The 14,040-nt window shown below is 38.7% G+C and overlaps 1 protein-coding gene across 1 annotated transcript; it reads left to right on the top strand.

Moving 5' to 3' along the window:
- Positions 1-1,548: 1,548 nt before the first annotated feature.
- On the top strand, positions 1,549-9,184 carry LOC106535648 (N-acetyllactosaminide beta-1,3-N-acetylglucosaminyltransferase 2; the record flags this gene model as incomplete). Its single annotated transcript, XM_014032706.1, is given in 2 exon segments — positions 1,549-1,701; positions 5,569-9,184. A coding segment is annotated over 1 exon segment (1,194 nt). The 3' UTR covers positions 6,786-9,184.
- Between the last annotated feature and the right edge of the window lie 4,856 nt (positions 9,185-14,040).

Here is a 14,040-nt window from a genome sequence, read left to right as displayed (position 1 = left end):
CCACTAGATGTCGCTGAAAACAACAAATCCTACACACTGTGCCTTTAAGCGTTTTTTGTTAAAGAATTGACTCTAGAGTGCATATTTTGTGTCCATGAAAAAACTATTACAGAAAATATTACAATATTAAAGAACTGTTCTTGTTAATTTGATGAAAACATTTTAAATATCCAGTGCACTCACATCAGAATAACTTTTAGATTTGTTGTTAGAATAATCGATTAAYTGAAAAATAATCRTTAGATTAATCGATTAGAAAATAATCGTTTGGTACARCACTAGTCTGCATACCAAAAATCTAAACATTTCAATGTTAAGGGATTTTCAGTGAAATATTTCTAGACATCTGGCTGTGGAGGTTAAACAGTAAAAAGTAATGTCATTGCTATCTGTTGGCAACTCCATATCTAACTAAAACACCAGTGGGTCATTTATTAACCAAACCCACTCGTTTTGTAACTGAATGTCTTTGCATGATATCCCTATTGGTAGCACGACAAATATACAAAGTGACATATTCAACAAGTTGTTTGGGTTATTACTGTCTATGTTTGCTTTATCTGTTATTACTGTCTATGTTTGCTTTATCTGTATTAAGATTCAGCCTCATTTATAGGAAAAATGCAGGACACATGTTTTCCAAATTCAGCTGACCATCAAGCTGTTTACTACTTTGCATACTTGGGGTTGATGTTCCAGGCACAACATGCAGAAAAGGTCAAAAAGAAAGATGAGTGTAGACTATTGCATCGACATCCTTACAATTATTTTTTTTGCATGAATGGAATAGACTTGTGTGCATCAATGTATCTCATAGTAAAAAAAAACCATTTGTGGCATCAGTTCTGAAATTCAATGGAATATCTTTAAAGAAATAAACTTGTCAAGTCTACCACTTACTATATGTAAAAATAAATTGTAACTTGGTTCTGTTAAACGCTGCAATTACTCATGGTTATCCCCAGTGAGGAAGCAATAACAGCCTGTTATGTTTACTGTACTATGGATCTGTTTTAGATCACGGATGTTACCCTTCTGCATAAAATGTGCTCTGGATGTCTTTATTATGCAACTGCAGCCAGTCAGGATGTTTTTCTGCATTTGGGTCCACCAGGCTCCAGGAACTTCAGCAGAGAATTGATTTTGTCTTGTGCATAAGAAATCTGATTTTCCACAATTAAGATCGAGGATTAGAGCAATCTCTTTACCCACAAACAACATCCTGAGCAGAGCTGATTGGGTTTAGTGTAAATGATTAATGGCTGCAAATGTTTTCTTTTGGTAGGACTGAGGAAATAGTTTTAAAACGTGCTTTGCTGATTTTAATATATAACCTTTCTGCTCATTTAAAAAAAGCAATAGGTGACTGATTATCGCAAACTATACAGCCTAGTGGTGCAACTCACTGTGCTAATAATAGATAACTTTTCAGTTTGTATGAAGTAATAAAAACATCTTTTCTCAGGATGATATTTGTCAAGTTTGTTTTCATCAAGCACAGTTTTTTAAACCTGTCGGTGCTTTTGTCCCCCTCTGTCTGTTTTTCAGGTTTATTCCACCTCCCCTTCCCTCCACCTCAGCTTCCCAACCCATGTTCCCCATTGGCCACAGTTCCCAGAGGGTGGAGACAAGCATGGGTTAACACGACTGAGGCAAAACGCTAAGGACAACACAAGCTGAGTGCACCACTCACCTGCACAGGTAAGATTGTGCATTATGTGCTTTTAAAAAGGGTGCTGKACCTGCATTGTTTGTTTGGGGGACACAGTTCTACAYGTTGAAGTTTTTGAAAMCTAGATTATTGATGTATGAAAACRCMAACATGAAGCTCATTTATTTGTTTGGTATATAGTGATTCACGCACATACACATACACACGCCTTTAACCTGCCGTTGTTCCTGGGTTCCTCATGCCCATCCCCCCCTCCCCCCATCCAACAGGTGAAAACTCTCACCACTTTACCTTTTATCTGATGGAAACCACAGTATTCAAATACAGTCTTGTGTTGTCTGTGTGGGTACTTTCACATCCAGGTGGCAGTGACTCTGTGGTAGTGCACTCAGGTTTTCTTACTGCTGTTGAAGTGCTGGGTGCTTAACGGAGACATGTTTCAAGTTATTTCCCCACCTCATTAACATACAGCTACAGTGAAGGTTGAATATTTAATGTGTTTAGTTTAGTTTAATTTAGTTTAGTTTAGTTTAGTTTAGTTTTGATCAACAATATGCATGTTAGGTTGTGATCTCAATGGGATTTGCCTGGATAAATGAATGGTAATATATGATAGCACTCCTTGTGAAAGCAGGCAATGCATAAACTAAGGTTACAAAAGGACAGGTGTTTAGTCAGCAAAGTCTGAATTAGAGGAAATATTTTGACAGAGCTTAAAATATTTCAGTTGTTGAACTGAAAGGAAGCGTGCACAATGAAAACCAGAGTCAGACACAGGAAACCAGTCCAGTGCTCAGCCCTGAATCTTCATTCACACAAACATAAATTGTTACAGTGCTGTGGTTCTTCCCATCCGAGGGCACAAAAGGGCCCCCAATCACAAATTCTTACAATAATTTATATAAGATCTGGACACACCCTGGATATGATGTCCTAGTAAACAAGGACATAACTTTAAAACAGTTCTATATTCCTGCTGGAGTGAGGCAAATGTTAAGTGGGCAGTGTAAAAACAAAAAAAAAATCTTACTTTCTGTGCTTATAAAACGTTTTTGGTAGCGCAATAAGATTTAACCTTTACCAAATAGTTCATTAACCACAGGACAAGTTTTAAAGAAAGTCCCAGAAAGTAATCATTAAATGTGCGTCCAAAACTGATGCCTGATTCAAGATGGCCACCACAGCTGAGTGATTGTAGCCGATGCAAAAAGGGTTAAAGCTCAGTGACGTTTACAGATATTAAGATAACGTTTGGTGTGGTTAGTTGATGAAACTCATCACCAACACAGTGTGCTAACAGATCATGTAGCATCTTTGTTGAAAACTTCAGCATGCAAAGTGGAGGGCAGTGAATTCCTTCAAGGATTGCTGCTGTCATTTATAATGTTTTTATCTTTTACTGTTTTAGCTCTTTGTTGGCTGTAAACATGTCGTCTCTGCCTRCCTACTGTCAGCCTAACATGTTTTCTCAGGGAGCTATATGTGCTGTCTGAACATGTCGTTATTTATAGTACTGTACTGTGCTCAACATTAGAGCACTTAAAGTGACAGAGCCTTGAGGTTACCACCTTTAAGCTATTCAGCAGTTACGCTAAAATGAGCAGCAACTTTGAGAACTTGCCAGAGTTATGTCTTGTTTAGTTTTTCTCCRCCTTCTCGGGCTCAGACTGAACCAACAATTTTGTGAACGCCAGCTTTATATTCATTTAGAATAAATATTTTGATGCGCTGCTCTGTTTTGTTTTTGTTTTGTTTTGTTTTTTCAAATCAAAAACACCCACAAGTAAAGCTGCAGAATCAACACACTGCAAAGTTAAACTCTACATTTGAAGGAGGGAAAACACATTTTGTGTATTTTGCGAGACATCTAGCCGAAAGATTTTTATTTTTTTTATTTTTTCATATATTCATCCTGTGGGGTTATTTATCCTGAAGCTGGGTCTCATGTTCAGCTTTTTTTTTCTCAACAAGCCTACCTTCTACTTGTTTCCCAGAAGTCTTCATGTCTGTGTGGGATGTACTCGAAGGGGAAGCTTAATTATCCACGAGAAAAAGACAGGAAGAGGAGTGTCCTTGCTCGTCCCTTTTAGTAACCTACCACCAGTGTCCTTATCTCTCGTTGCTCCCACATTTAAACCATTTAATCAAAGCCCATTTGAGCAGATTTAAAGGAATCTGGATGGACGATGGAGGCCGTGCAGAGAGGAGTGGGATGACTGAGGCATATGGAGCACAGAGGACAAACAGGAGTAAAGCAGTGCTGAGTTGTTGCTAGGAGGCTGAGAAGGAAAACACAGGAGCTCAGAGGACATGAACTCAGCTGATCAATTTTAACTTCTTAAAAAGCACTTTTTAAAACTGGTAACTAAATATCTAGTTATCTTTTCACTTCATATTTCTCTGCTAGCATTATTTTGAACAGCGTGGGGTAAAGGGTTTGTTGTACAGATACGATAAAGGTATACAGTATTTTCTGTTGTGAGTTGCAGTCAGCAGTATGACTCAGATTCTCTGTATTTGCATTCCTTGAATCAACGGTCCTGCTTGACGAGCTGCCAGCATGACTGTTTATTTCTTTTTATCCCAGCAAAGTAAAAAAAATCATCATAACATCTGTCAGATGTTCAGACTGAGTTTATCCTTCCGTCTGTTTTACATAGAAAACWGTTAGAAGTTTATTTCCCAATTAAATGTTAAGTTCAGTTGAACATGTGCTTCTGGTGTTTTATTATCCATGAAGCAGTTTGGTCCAAACAGGTTCTACCACAATAATTTCACTTATTGAAATGGTAAGGGCCCGTTGGAGCCCCGAGAAATGATCCGACCATGAACATCCGTATGTGTGACCCTGCTGGAACAGCAACCTGAAGCAGAGTCAGACCTCCTGAAAGGCTGCTTTGTTGTCCTCCAGCTCACATGTTGTCCTCATGTCTTGTTTTGGTTTACTTGATGCGGACCAGACGTTTTTAATACGTACGCACTTTTTTAAACACATGGCTTTCATGAAACGCAATATTTACTAGTCATCGTCCTCATTCACCCTATTCTGTCTAACACTTTATAACTGTATTACTGTAATAGAAATCAAGCAAAACTTTTTTTTATTTATAACTTAATTGATTTTTGTTTTGTGTACTTTAATTTGCCTTCACTGGCAGTTTAGGCATAAAATCTAGTGTGATGTAGTTTATCTTATCAGCTGCTGTAAACATGAATGCATCAACAAACTGCATTCTTGTAAGTTAAGCTGGATGATTAACTGGGATAAAAGAGCTGTAAATGTTAAACAAAGAGTGGTTATTTGACAAATAACTGGTTTAGCCATGTTGGAAAACACCACCCCCCACTAACGTCTTTAAGAAAGACAATGATCTTCAGCTGTTGATGTCTTTTTCATCACTGAGAGGTTTTGTGACTTCAGTGCAGAGGTTTTATAGTTTGCTGCGAGGGTGTGTCAGAAGATCAAAGCTAAATGTCCTGTCGGTGGTCTCATTTCTCAGACAAGAACACGCACAGGATATTTAGCTTCTCTGAAGTTTCTTCCTGATAGCTTTGGGTAAATACAACCTGTTTTCAACAGAAATTTGCACCCTGAAGCGTATGTGTGAAAGCAGTTTTGTGGTTGTAAAAGTAGGCATTTCAGAGAACTGCGGCCCACATCCTGCAGCAGAGTCTGTGGTTCAGGTCCCTGCTTCCCAGGACATGGTTGCACATCATAACCTGGCTCTTACGACTGTTTTACTGCCTCCATCATCTCTAAGTTATGAACGTACAACGGCATAAAATGAAAATTAAAAAAGATTGACTTGTTGTTCTCCACCAGCTGTTTCATAATCAAAAAAGTTTCAATTCTAAATTTTCATTTTGTGTGTGTGTGTGTTTTTGTTTCAACCCAGGTGGTGTCTAACGCAGCCCTGCCATGGCGCTGCTGAGGAGGAAGTTAAAGTTTTGTGTCATGGTGGTGATGATCAACCTCTTCATCTTCATTCTCATCGCTCGAAACAGCGGGCAAGATAAAAATGGGCTCAACAAGCTCCGCATTCCCTCCAAAGCCTTCTGGGCCAAACTGGTCCCCAGCCCTGCCTACTGGAACCGCCAGCAGCAGATCCTGGACATTCAGAACAGTCCCATCTTACTGGCAAACTCCAGCAGCGCAGACATTCCTGACTGGATCAATGACACTGTTTTGACCTCTGACCTCTGTCAGCCTGATTTAAAAGTTACCACTCAGGTGAAGGACTACAACTCCCTACCCAATCGCTTTAAGGACTTCCTGCTTTACATGCGTTGCCGTTCCTATCCAATCATACGGGACCAGCCGGAGATCTGCAAAGAGCCGCCGTTCCTGCTGCTGGCGGTCAAGTCCCTCGCGCCGCACTTTGATCGCCGCCAGGCCATTCGTCAGTCCTGGGGACGAGCAGGGGCCATGGCCAATAAAACGGTGGTCACCGTTTTCCTTCTTGGCAACACCACATCTGTGGACCACCACCCAGACCTGTCCGAGATGGTGCACTACGAGAGCAGCCGCCATAGAGACATCATCCAGTGGGACTTCCGGGATTCGTTCTTTAACTTGACCGTCAAGGAGGTCCTGTTTCTGGAATGGATTCAGGCTCGCTGCGCCGGCGCTCAGTTCATCTTCAAAGGGGACGACGACGTCTTCGTCAACACGTACCGCATCTTGAACTTCCTCAAGGGCCTACCAGAGCCCAAAGCCAGAGACCTGTTTGTCGGCGACGTCATCACAAACGCAGGGCCTCACAGAGACAAGAAGGTGAAGTACTTCATCCCAGAGAGCATGTACGTTGGTACATACCCTCCGTACGCAGGAGGAGGCGGCTACCTTTACTCCGGAGACGTCGCCGCTCGCCTCCTCAACGTGTCGCGGCATGTGGCGCTCTACCCAATAGACGACGTCTACACCGGGATGTGTCTCCGAATGCTGGGGCTGGCCCCGGAAAAGCACAAAGGCTTTAGGACCTTTAACATTGAGGAGAAGTACAGGTCGAACCCCTGTGCCTACAAGAGTTTAATGCTGGTTCACCCCAGGACCCCGCAGGAGATGATCCTGATCTGGTCCTGGCTCAGCAGACCCGACCTCTTMTGCCAATAACAGCATTATGGGTCGTTCCCAAAAGCCAAATTGAGAAATATTTTCTCCTGAACAGAGTCGTGACCTAAAACATGGCAGCTTTAAGTTAGGACTGTTTTACGATGGGTCACTTGGAGCCTCAGCTTGGAACACGTGTGCTGTAGCATAAAATGGAAAGATGCAACGTTGGCTTCACTCGAGTTTAGTGTTTTAATTTCCTCAAAGTCGGGCTTTACTGTCAACCAAGCTTTACTCACAGGGAATGTCTTCGTTTTTTGTTTTGTTTTTGTTTTTGAAACAGGTATTTATCACAACTATTTATGCAGGCTTTGTTGTTCTTTTTACACTGTGTGTCTGCTCCACTGCGGAGGGTCTCGATGCTGTATCTGATATTTTAGGGTTAAAGAAACAACTTTGAAGTGTCCACCGTTGATGGGAGCATGTAGAAGCAGATATTTTTGCAGCATTATTAGTTTTTCACACAAATTTTTATTTTTTATTTATTGATCTTTTTTCCAGCTTCTCAAGCCTTAAAAAAAGGTTTCTGGTGAACACTTCTCGGTGATCGTTAGTTTGTGCTGCTACTACCGTCCAAACTCCCTGAAGTATTTAGTGGTGACACACTCCAAGGTCAGCTGAACTAGTTTCTCGCTCATTGAAGGCTTGTACCTTTTAATTACAAATTATTTATTTATGCTCTAAAAGTAGTGTTTTGAAAATTTTGAGGCGTCACTTCATGCGTTTGTATTTATTATCGTCTATCTTATGTCGGAGTTRTCACGGAGCTTTGAGGTGGATGGACTGAGCACAGAATTGGCTTTAAGGACCAGAAAGAACCTGTTCAGCTCAGCAGGTCTGGGCTTGAAGAGATCCAAATGCTGTCTAATCCTGCTTTGCACAAAATGGAAAACRACTCCCGGTTTCTCAAATGTAATTTGTGTTGAGCCTTTTTTTTTCTCCCTCTCTTTAAAGCAGAGCTGCGACTCTACATGTAGACTCACGGGTGTCTGCGATCATCATTAAGTGTTAAACGCTGCTTTAGTGTGAAATTAGTGCTTCAAAGCGAAATTCTTCCRGACGCAGGTGTGGAAAGCATATCCAAGTTGCTTATTTTAGTGTCTAAACAAAGCTGTCTTTGTTTTGCTGGGGATCATGAAAGCATCATTTCAAAATGGTCCAGTGGCTTCAGCGAGAATTCGGTCCTTCATGTCACACAATGTTTATTTTAAATGTGTGATCTGAGAAACTATAACTGTGTTTCTAACACATTTAAAGCAGATCTACCTTTTTTTTTCCCCTCCACAAAGAAAAGAAACCTGTTTCAGTATTTTAGTCCCTTCATGTTTAGTTTTAGTCCTGGCTGCTTCGGAAACAGGTGTGTTGAATTAGGAAGAAGTTACGTCTCAGTTAGAGCTCCCCCTGCTGGACAGGGTTGTAAAAGCTAAGTCTGAACCWAAACTATCACTCAAGACCTAATTTATTTTTACCATCTTTATTTTATTTTACCGTTTGACTTCATCTACTCTTTAAAGGAAGACCTATAGGATTTGTGATGTTGCTTTTAGTCTTCTCTAAGGACAGAATAATGGGAAATGCCTCACGGTTACAGTCAGTTGAGTTATTACTCTGTGTTGTATTCACCCTCATGAGGCAGAATCCATCAGTCTGCGTGTGTTGGATAAAACAAACGCTAAATAGGAATCAACATCATTCTCTTGTATTTAAATACTTCTATTTAAGTTTTATAATGACACTTTTGTGGCCTTTCACTGCTCATGTACCAGTAATATTTTACATTCTCACTGCACACAGTTTGTGGTGACTTCAGATGTTTACCTGTGGTTTGTGTCATTTTCACCCAAATTTTAATAGTTTTCGTTTGCCTTTAAAATGCGTTTCTTGTCTTCACGTGCTGCTGCTTTATGTGCTCGTTTGTAATGTTTTAAACGGACCTCTCTCTGTATTGTGCTTCACATTGTACCACTTTTGTTTTTGAATTCCTTTGTTATTCTTTGTGGAACTCTCTTTGATCCCTCTGCTGCTCCTGCCTCTGCTGTCTTATCTTTTTTAAACTTCTTTTGTTTCCTTTGCAAAGGATGCTTTTTTTTTTCACCCCAGCCAAGACAAAAATCTTTTCAAAAACATTAAAAAAAAGTTTGTTATTCAGCTGAATGAATGGCCCAGTTAGTTTTGTCTGTTTAATATTTATTCTGATGCTTTTTGTTAAACCAGACCTCAAACACATTCTGGGCACATTTTTAGTCTGTTTCCTGTTTCGTCCTGAAACTTACTGTGGTCCAAGACGATTCCCACATCACCTGGTGTGTGTGTGTGTGTCATGTGTGTATGGTGTGTGTGGAAGTATGATGGTTTGAACTATGGCATATTTCAATAAAGTTCTATTTTGTTGTTTTTGTAAATGGATTTCTCTTCTTTTCATTGTCAAATGCTGAAAGTGAAAGGGTGATGATGCCTGGAAGGATTTGACTGAAACTCGACTRGATGTTTGTCTTTGGCAGTTAACTTAATATAATATATAATATAATATAATATAATACAGTATAACCATCAATACAGAAATGACTAAAGCTCAGTCAGTTTACAGATAATGTCAATATTTAACTGTTTATAAATGAAGACTTTATTGTGCTTGACATACAGTATAAATTATTTGAAAAGGTGAAGGATATTTATTTAAAACATCCTAAAATTCTCCATTATTGTAGCTCCCATTCCACAGTTAAGAACTGCTTTCTAAAGTGAAACTATGAGCTTTTACTTCAACTTAAGCAGAAACAAATCCCAAGTTTTAAATTAAAAACATAAGTTCCCAGTTTCCAATGAATAATTTAAATGACTGTGTTGCTCATTTTGCTGCTTAAATAAATAGCTATAAAATTACGTAAATGAAAAAATGAGAATAAAAATTAGTTGGAAGTTAATATACAGTAGTTTTTCACAATCGCTTTTCCAAGATTGTATTGAAATGATTTATTATATATATATATATATATATATATATATAATGTATGCTTGAATGCATGCATGCATGCAAGCAAGCAATTCTTGGGTAAACATTTGAGTTTTTAAGAAATATTTAAGGGTTCAGGGTGARTTTCAAACAGCAACAATGACAGACAAATTAGATCAAGCAATAAATGTTTGTAAATATTAGTTCATTTGTCAAGTAGCAAAAAATTCCGCTTACATGTTAATTTTTTACCTGCTTGWAGCCATATTATTATTTACTCATTATTTAATAGGTTGATTGTCACAGTTCTATGATGGACTGGATACCAAAGCTATAAATATTTTGTTTAAAAGAAATAACCAGGTGATTTTACATGTCATACAGGTGATTTACCGCTAGAGGGCAGCAGTGCATAAACGACCAAGCGTTGTAATATGTCCCTGTTCTTTTAGAACCTCATTGAAACGACATACGGAGGTCTATACAACAACGACTTTCTGTTTTAATGTTGGGCCTTCTGTGCAGCTTCATGAGCAGATTTAAAAACACAAGTTCTGATCACAAAGTTAAAACAGGAAGTCATTACTCTGAGTCTGAGTACATTAGCCAAAATTGCTTTGAATAGAGACAATATTGTTTATATTTTTGCTTATAGATTATTTCTTTAGTTTCAGCTGATATAKGTTGGATGAAATAATTGTTTAAAAAATGTGTACAAAAATGAAGACCTGTTTTCACCTGGAGCTTCATTTCTTGGTTTCACTTGGTCACATGAGGATAACTTGAAGAGGAGGCAGTTGTCAAGACGACCGTATCCCTACGGTGCGTGAGTGCAAACAAAACATCCAGTGTGTGTTCCTACAACAATCTGCTGATGATGATGATGATGATTACATGGCCTTTACTGTGAGAACTTTTTTTTACTTAGTTCTTTGTTTTTTAGTGAATTTAGTGAATCAGAGTTTCTTTAATTTTAAGTTTATGACAGATCATGTTGCAGAGGTTTTACATCAACAGATATTTTAGCTCCGGTTCTATGTGACAAATCATTGACCCTACGACATGTCATCCTGTAAGTGATGCAGGTTTTTATYCTTCCTCTTCCGCTGAGGCTCCACTGCTCCATCCTGTAGGTGGAGATTCGTCCTCAGGAAGATTTCAGCACTTTGGAGACTCGAGGGTGTCCCGTCCTGCCATGACTTCCTGTTGAAGCTCCTAAATTAATCCAGCTACAAGGACATTTATGTCCCAGCAGGGAGACGTCAGCACCAGCTGTATGACACCACACAAACGACAGGGTCGAACCAAAAAAAGAAAGTTTAGCCACATGCAGGCAAGTTCCAAACCATTTTTTTCTTGTGTGATTTAGCTTTAAAAAAAATAAAGAGCTCTAATTTTTTTTTCAAACCTCACATGTGACTACTGAACGTTTGCTGAGATTTTATTTTTAATGAAAGTTGCTTTTGTATAACTGTTTGTGTGTTGATTTTAGTTTTCTGTCTGTTAGCAAAATATCTCATCAGTCACTAATTTTTTTTAAATAAAAATCTCAGAAATTATTCACTGGATTCATATCTACAACTGATTAACTTTTGCAGTTATTCTAATTAAAGATGGCCGCCACAGCTGATCAAATTTACAGAACACATAAAAGGCTACAACTCAGAAAATTTGACAGAAATTGGGCTTAAATTTGGTGTGATAGTAGCTGAGAGTCAAAACTAACGCAGACTCTGAGCACTAAAAGATTAAATAAGGTTTTATTTTTCTTATACATTTTTCCATTACCAATTAAAGCCAACCCTGTCTGTTAGCAAAATATCTCATGAACCTGTGATCACGTTTTTAATGAAAGGCTCAGAAAATAATCCCTGGTTAATCCTCTGCAACTGATTAACTTTTGGACTCAATCTGATTCAAGATGGCCACCGCAGCTCATTGACCTCATCCTCCACAAAAATGTCTATAACTCTGTAAATTTTACAGATACTGAGTTATAATTTAATCTGGTCATAGTTGAGAGTCATTTACAGCATGCGCTCTTAGTGCTACTAGATTTTATGAGGTTTGGTAATATTGCTTGAAATGCAATTTAATGTTATTTTCAAGAATTGATCAAAATGTTTAGAACTCCATCATTTCTCAACATAAGATGATCTCAGTCAAAAATACATACTTTCACCTCCTGTATAAAAACACATGTTTTCAGTAGGATCCAGTAATAAGCCCAGCAGAGTTTTTTTTTACATTAATAATTAGTTGGGATTAAAGAGGTCCTACTGTTTATTTCAGGTGTTTTCAGAGGCAGCAGGATGATGAATCTTTTCCAWACAGAGCCAGTTTGTTCACATCCAACCACAGATGGATCCACATACTGCAGCTGCTTTCTAACTGATCTTGAATCTTTCTAAATGATCCCACCTGGAGCTCCTGGATGCAGACTAAATCCCTCCAAAGAGCAGACATTTATAAAAGCTGGTTTTTGATTAGCACGAACCAGATTCCAGCAGAGACAGTCCCAGCACATTTTACTGGTTTCGAACTGTTGAACTTGATCCAGGCCCACATTATGGATGTTCTGATGAGGTTCGGTCTGCTTTAGTTCACCATCTCTGTTTGATGATGGCTGCATCAGTAAATATGTATTCCTGATTTTTTTTAAATAAAAAAACAAAATTATTGTGAAAGATTTAAAAGAACGTTTGAAAGATTTCCTTGTAAAAAAAAAATCAATCCTTGTTTGAATTGAATGGAGGAAAAGTCTGAGCTGAAGTTCTCAGAAGCTAATTAGGCTCCACCTCCATAACTGTCCTTCACAATGAAGACAAATCTGCAGGTCATCACCAAACCACAAACTCTTTTATTACACAACAAATWATCAAAGCTGGTGGATGAGACAAAACCTTCGCATTCAGCCGGTGCCTGAAAGATAAATGGAAAGAAACTATCAAGTGACTAATTGGATCCTGGTGGCTGGTTCTGAATCCTGCAGCACTCTGCTAACATCATTTATCACACAGAAACTAGCAGGCCGCAAGATCAGTCCAGCTGCACCTCCAGGGAAAGAAAAGTGGGAAAAAAGAGGAAAAATCAAACAGTTAAATATGTGACTGCACGTGTTTTATTAAACCTAATCATGGATGTGAAAATATATCTTCAGTACAGACAATGCTGAGAAGAGATGGCTCAGTTGGTTTGGTTTGGTTTGGTTTGGTTTTGGTTTAATTTGAATTGTTTGCATTTGTGGATCAGAGCTTTTCTTCCATTCTCAAAACTAACACATCCTGACTGACTCAGCTGAGTTGTGGTGTACCTCAGGGATCAGTCCTCGGTCCATTTTTCTATTTACAGCATCCTCTTAGCCAGCTCATTCRAAACAATAACACACWTARCTAAACTAAGYACAAAAAGTAAGGAAATTTGTGTTTGGTAGATTATTTCTTTGTTGTAACAATGCTTGTTGACAWTWAATCTCATCATTGGAAAGTCTGTTATTTCCCTTTTAAATAGTGTCACATTTGTAAGGAACACGTATTTGTGGAATGAGCAGTAGAGCTGAGTATGTTGGTTGTTTTGAGCTTCTGCTTATTGCCAAGAAGCATTTTTACAGCAAAGAAATAATCTAMCAAACACAACTTTCCTTACTTTTATCTGAATAGATGACACTCGTCTCTATAAACATATAAATATTTGCTTATTTTACTGTTTGTTCTCTGTTTAATACACCAGTCTGGAAGCTGCAGGGCAGGGTGTGAAGCGCCTCGTTTGGGTTTAAAGAGACAGCCTCAAAACGAGTGGATCTGAGACGGCTCAGAAAAGTGGTGAAAGAGGGGTTTGTGGAGTTACAGTAAGAAGGAAATCTAACCAAAGCATTGCAGTTCCACTTTATATAGACCCCAACCGGATGATTTACCGTAAATGTAAAAAAAAGAATGTGAAAATAATTTAGGCACCTCACATTTTCCCCACATACGCAAATCCTTCCTAATGATGCGTCTTCATGCTTCAAGGGAAAACAGTCCAGAGCTAAAGTCTGACTGAAACACAGTCGTATATTCTTCTCTGCAGAAAAGTTGGAAAGTTTTTCCGCTCCGCTTCTTTTTATTTTTACCCCAGAATGGAACCATGAAGCCGAGGAAACATTTGCTCACAGAGTGAGGAGCTTTTTCCAGTGAACTTCACGGTGACGGAGTCTCAACTCTGACAGAGTGAGACAGTTTTGGTTGTTTATACATCCGAGAACTAAATTTAAACTGGACGTGAATTATCCCCATCAAACAAGAAAAAACTTCAGAAACCTTTTCT

This window comes from Austrofundulus limnaeus, unplaced genomic scaffold (assembly GCF_001266775.1).
Source record: "Austrofundulus limnaeus strain Quisiro unplaced genomic scaffold, Austrofundulus_limnaeus-1.0 Scaffold1518, whole genome shotgun sequence".
Classification (NCBI taxonomy): domain Eukaryota; kingdom Metazoa; phylum Chordata; class Actinopteri; order Cyprinodontiformes; family Rivulidae; genus Austrofundulus; species Austrofundulus limnaeus.
Note: the sequence above shows the minus strand (reverse complement) of the source record. Positions and strands in the feature narration are given on the sequence as shown.